This window comes from Nicotiana sylvestris, chromosome 12, assembly GCF_000393655.2.
Source record: "Nicotiana sylvestris chromosome 12, ASM39365v2, whole genome shotgun sequence".
Taxonomy (NCBI): domain Eukaryota; kingdom Viridiplantae; phylum Streptophyta; class Magnoliopsida; order Solanales; family Solanaceae; genus Nicotiana; species Nicotiana sylvestris.
This window is the reverse complement of record NC_091068.1, coordinates 8,053,029-8,056,460: the sequence shown is the minus strand read 5'-3', so window position 1 is coordinate 8,056,460 and position 3,432 is coordinate 8,053,029. Positions and strand designations below refer to the sequence as shown.

Sequence of the window (3,432 nt, the reverse complement as noted above, 5' to 3'; positions counted from 1 at the left end):
AAGGACAAGTTCTTTATCAACAGGGATGTGGTGTTCAAGGAGTCTATATTTCCTTTTCAAGATACAGCTGATGGTTCTAGGGACCAAATCAGGCCTTGTATTCCCAGTACTGCTAATGATGCTTATGGTTTTGAAGGTGGAAATATAGATGGCCCTGTTGCTACAGCCACAGAACAGCTAGATGTCTCTAATGGTATTGTAGAATACATTATACAATATGCAGCGGATTTATAGGATTCAGACAGTTTTACACAAGATTTGCAAAGCTTAGACAACATCTTGCAGGCAACAGATCAATACAATGCCACTGAAGTCTAAGACTCAGAGGCCATCACCTCAGAGGTTCTTGATCCTCATGCGGCACAGACGCATCCTAACACTCTAAGAAGATTACAGAGGGAACCTAAAGAACCGGTTTGGTTGACAGATTATGCAACCACAAGGAAAACAGGAAACACTGCCTTATACCCTACCAACAATTATATTACATATGCTAATCTTTTTACTTCTTATCAAGCATAAATGGGTATATTCTCCTCAGTTGTTGAGGCTTGGACTTTTCAGGAAGCTTCTAAGGATCCAAGATGGGTAGAAGTTATGTAGAATGAAATTCAAGCTCTACAGGCCAACAACACTTGGGAACTGGTTCCACTGCCTCAAGGGAAAACAACTATAAGTTGTTAATGGGTCTACAAAGTCAAGCTTAAGGATAATGGTGATGTGGAGATATTCTAGACAAGGTTGGTAGCCAAAGGCTACAATCAAAGAGATGGTCTTGACTATAATGAGACCTTCTCACCTGTAGTGAAAATCACCACTGTGAGAACAGTCCTTTCATTGATGGCTATGCATAATTGGCCAGTTCAACAATTAGATGTCTACAATGCCTTCTTGCAAGGAGACTTACTTGATAAGGTCTATATGCATCTACCATAGGGTTTTACAAGTCAGGGGGAGTCTGGATTGGTTCGTCGACTTGTAAAATCTCTTTATGGTCTAATACAAGCAAGCAGATAATGGAACTTAAAGCTGACAGAGGCATTGGTGGAGGCTGAGTTCAAGCAAAGCAATTTAGACCATTCATTATTCATCAAGAAGAAATGAGCAGATATAATGGTGATACTAATATATGTTGATGACATGTTGGTTACAGGAAACATTTGGAGTTGATTGAAGCCACCAAAGTCTTCTTGCAACAGGCTTTTAAGATCAAAGACTTGGGTGAACTGAAGTTTTTTCTTGGCATGGAGTTCAGTAGATCCAACAAGGGTATCCTGATAAATCAGAGAAAGTATGCATTGGAAATAATTTCAGACATGGGACTAAGTGGAGCAAAACCAGCCTGGACACCATTAGAGACAAATATCAAGCTGATAGTTCCAGAACTGGACAAGCTGATGTGCACAATAGAAGATCAAATATTGGCAGATGTAGGCCAATATCAGAAGCTTATTGGGAAATTATTGTACCTAACTATGTCCATGCCAGATATTGCATTCTCAATACAAACCCTCAGCCAATTTATGCAGCTGCCATAAGAGTAGTATTAAAAGGGAACTAGGACTGGGAATCTTGCTGAGCAGTCAAAATTCAAGTGAAATCAATGTTTTTTGTGATGCTGATTGGACCTCATGTCCTAACATTAGAAAGTCAGTGTCAGGATACCAAATCAAGCTTGGAGAATCACCAGTTTCATCGAAGTCAAAGAAGCAAAACACACTTTCAAAAAGCTCAGCTGAAGCTGAATACAGAAGCATGGCAAGTGCAGTTTCAAAGGTTGTTTGGCTAGCAGCATTACTAAAGGAGCTGGGAACATAGCTGAAACTCCCAGTAAATGTACATAGTGATAGTAGAGCTGCAATGCAAATAGTAACAAATCCAGTGTTTCACGAATGAACAAAGCATATAGAGATCGACTGTCATTTCATTAGACAGAAGATACAAGAGGAACTAGTGAAAACTCAATACGTTCCTTCAAGGGAGCAGTTGGCAGATGTTCTAACGAAGGGATTAGGAAGACCACAACATGAGTGTCTAATTGGCAAGCTGGGAGTGCTCAATGTCTTTGCACCTACCATCTTGAGGGGGAGTGATGAAAAAGGGATTGCATGAGCTGTCAATATCTGTTAATAGAAATAGAATAGGAGTAGAATATTTGTTATTACATTTTGTTAAATGGGATATGTATTTGTACGCGTGGGAGTTAGTTTGTTAGTTAGAAGGGAGATGTGTACATAGGCGATTAGTTAGGCAATGTAACAGTACTTCTTCTTAGTTAATTTCAGAAATACTGAGCTAAGCTCATTTTTCCTCTCTTTTCTCAATTCTGTCCAACTAAAGTTCTTCAGTTGATTCACATAAATCTTCAATATAGAGGCCTACAGTGAATTTGTTAATTTTTTATTGGGTTATGTTCTTTTTATGTTCTTTTTCTTTCCTTAAACTTTTGTGACACCTTTTGCTCCATGTTATAGTATGGTTTTAGGAGAGGCTGCCCCTAATTCCTATAGCGTGCAACGAAAATTTTCAGCAAGTATGTGTGGCTTCTGCTTTTCTGTGATTATGCATTAAAACAATTTGTCAATTCCTTTTAACTCACAGCTCTAACTACATATTCTTCTTTTAATTTAAGGGAAGTTAGTAACCACATTGCCCATGATGTCACAAATTTAATATTTCTCTTCTTCAATTATGTCTCATTGATGTCAGAGCAAAATTATGTTACCTTTATAAAAGGGCAAAAATACATAAACAAATATTTGAAGTTGGCTCCAACTGTCAGTTGAACACTCCAACTTACCTAATGATCATTTAGATCTCAACTTGACGCAAGTGCATCTCGTGAACCTCTCCGCTGATATGGCAAAATATTTATTTTCCACGCAACGTGAAGGCCCTTATAATTATACTTATTTTTTTTTTCACATGAACCCCACTATCCCTTAACCCAATTTTATTCTCTCCCTCTCTCTTCCAAAAAATATAATACAATCCACACTATCCAGTTAGTTGTATTTTATATATCAGGATAGAAAGCTCGAAAACCCGTACCTAACTTAAATAGGAGAAATTTATAGAACATTAGGCTTTAGATAACAGTTGAAGAGGGAGAGGTTTGGATGAATTAGAAAGGAAGAGGAGGGAATGGAAAGAATTGAAGCAAGGGCTTTTTAATAAGTATATATTTTTTTTACACATCATTTTTCTATTTGTTTGGAATTCGGCGTAAGAAGAAGTAGAAAGTGGGGCATAAAGTGGGGCATAGGGGAGAGGTCTCTTTTAACATATTTCTTTTTTGTTGGTAATTATTCAAATTTTATTTACCAAGGGAAAAATGTGTTAAAAAAATCAAAATCTTTAAAGCTGGACAACCCCAATTTTAGCACAACTATCTCCTTAACCTCCCCCATCCCTTTTTACAACATGTTCCAT

The 3,432-nt window shown here is 37.5% G+C and overlaps 1 protein-coding gene across 1 annotated transcript; it reads left to right on the top strand.

Annotated features, from left to right (window-relative positions):
- The first annotated feature begins 522 nt into the window (after nucleotides 1-522).
- On the top strand, nucleotides 523-1,818 carry LOC138882653 (uncharacterized mitochondrial protein AtMg00810-like). Its single transcript, XM_070163260.1, has 3 exons — nucleotides 523-599; nucleotides 1,154-1,465; nucleotides 1,530-1,818. The coding sequence occupies exons 1-3, from the start codon at nucleotides 523-525 to the stop codon at nucleotides 1,816-1,818; spliced, it is 678 nt and encodes a 225-aa protein (XP_070019361.1).
- The last annotated feature ends 1,614 nt before the right edge of the window (nucleotides 1,819-3,432 follow it).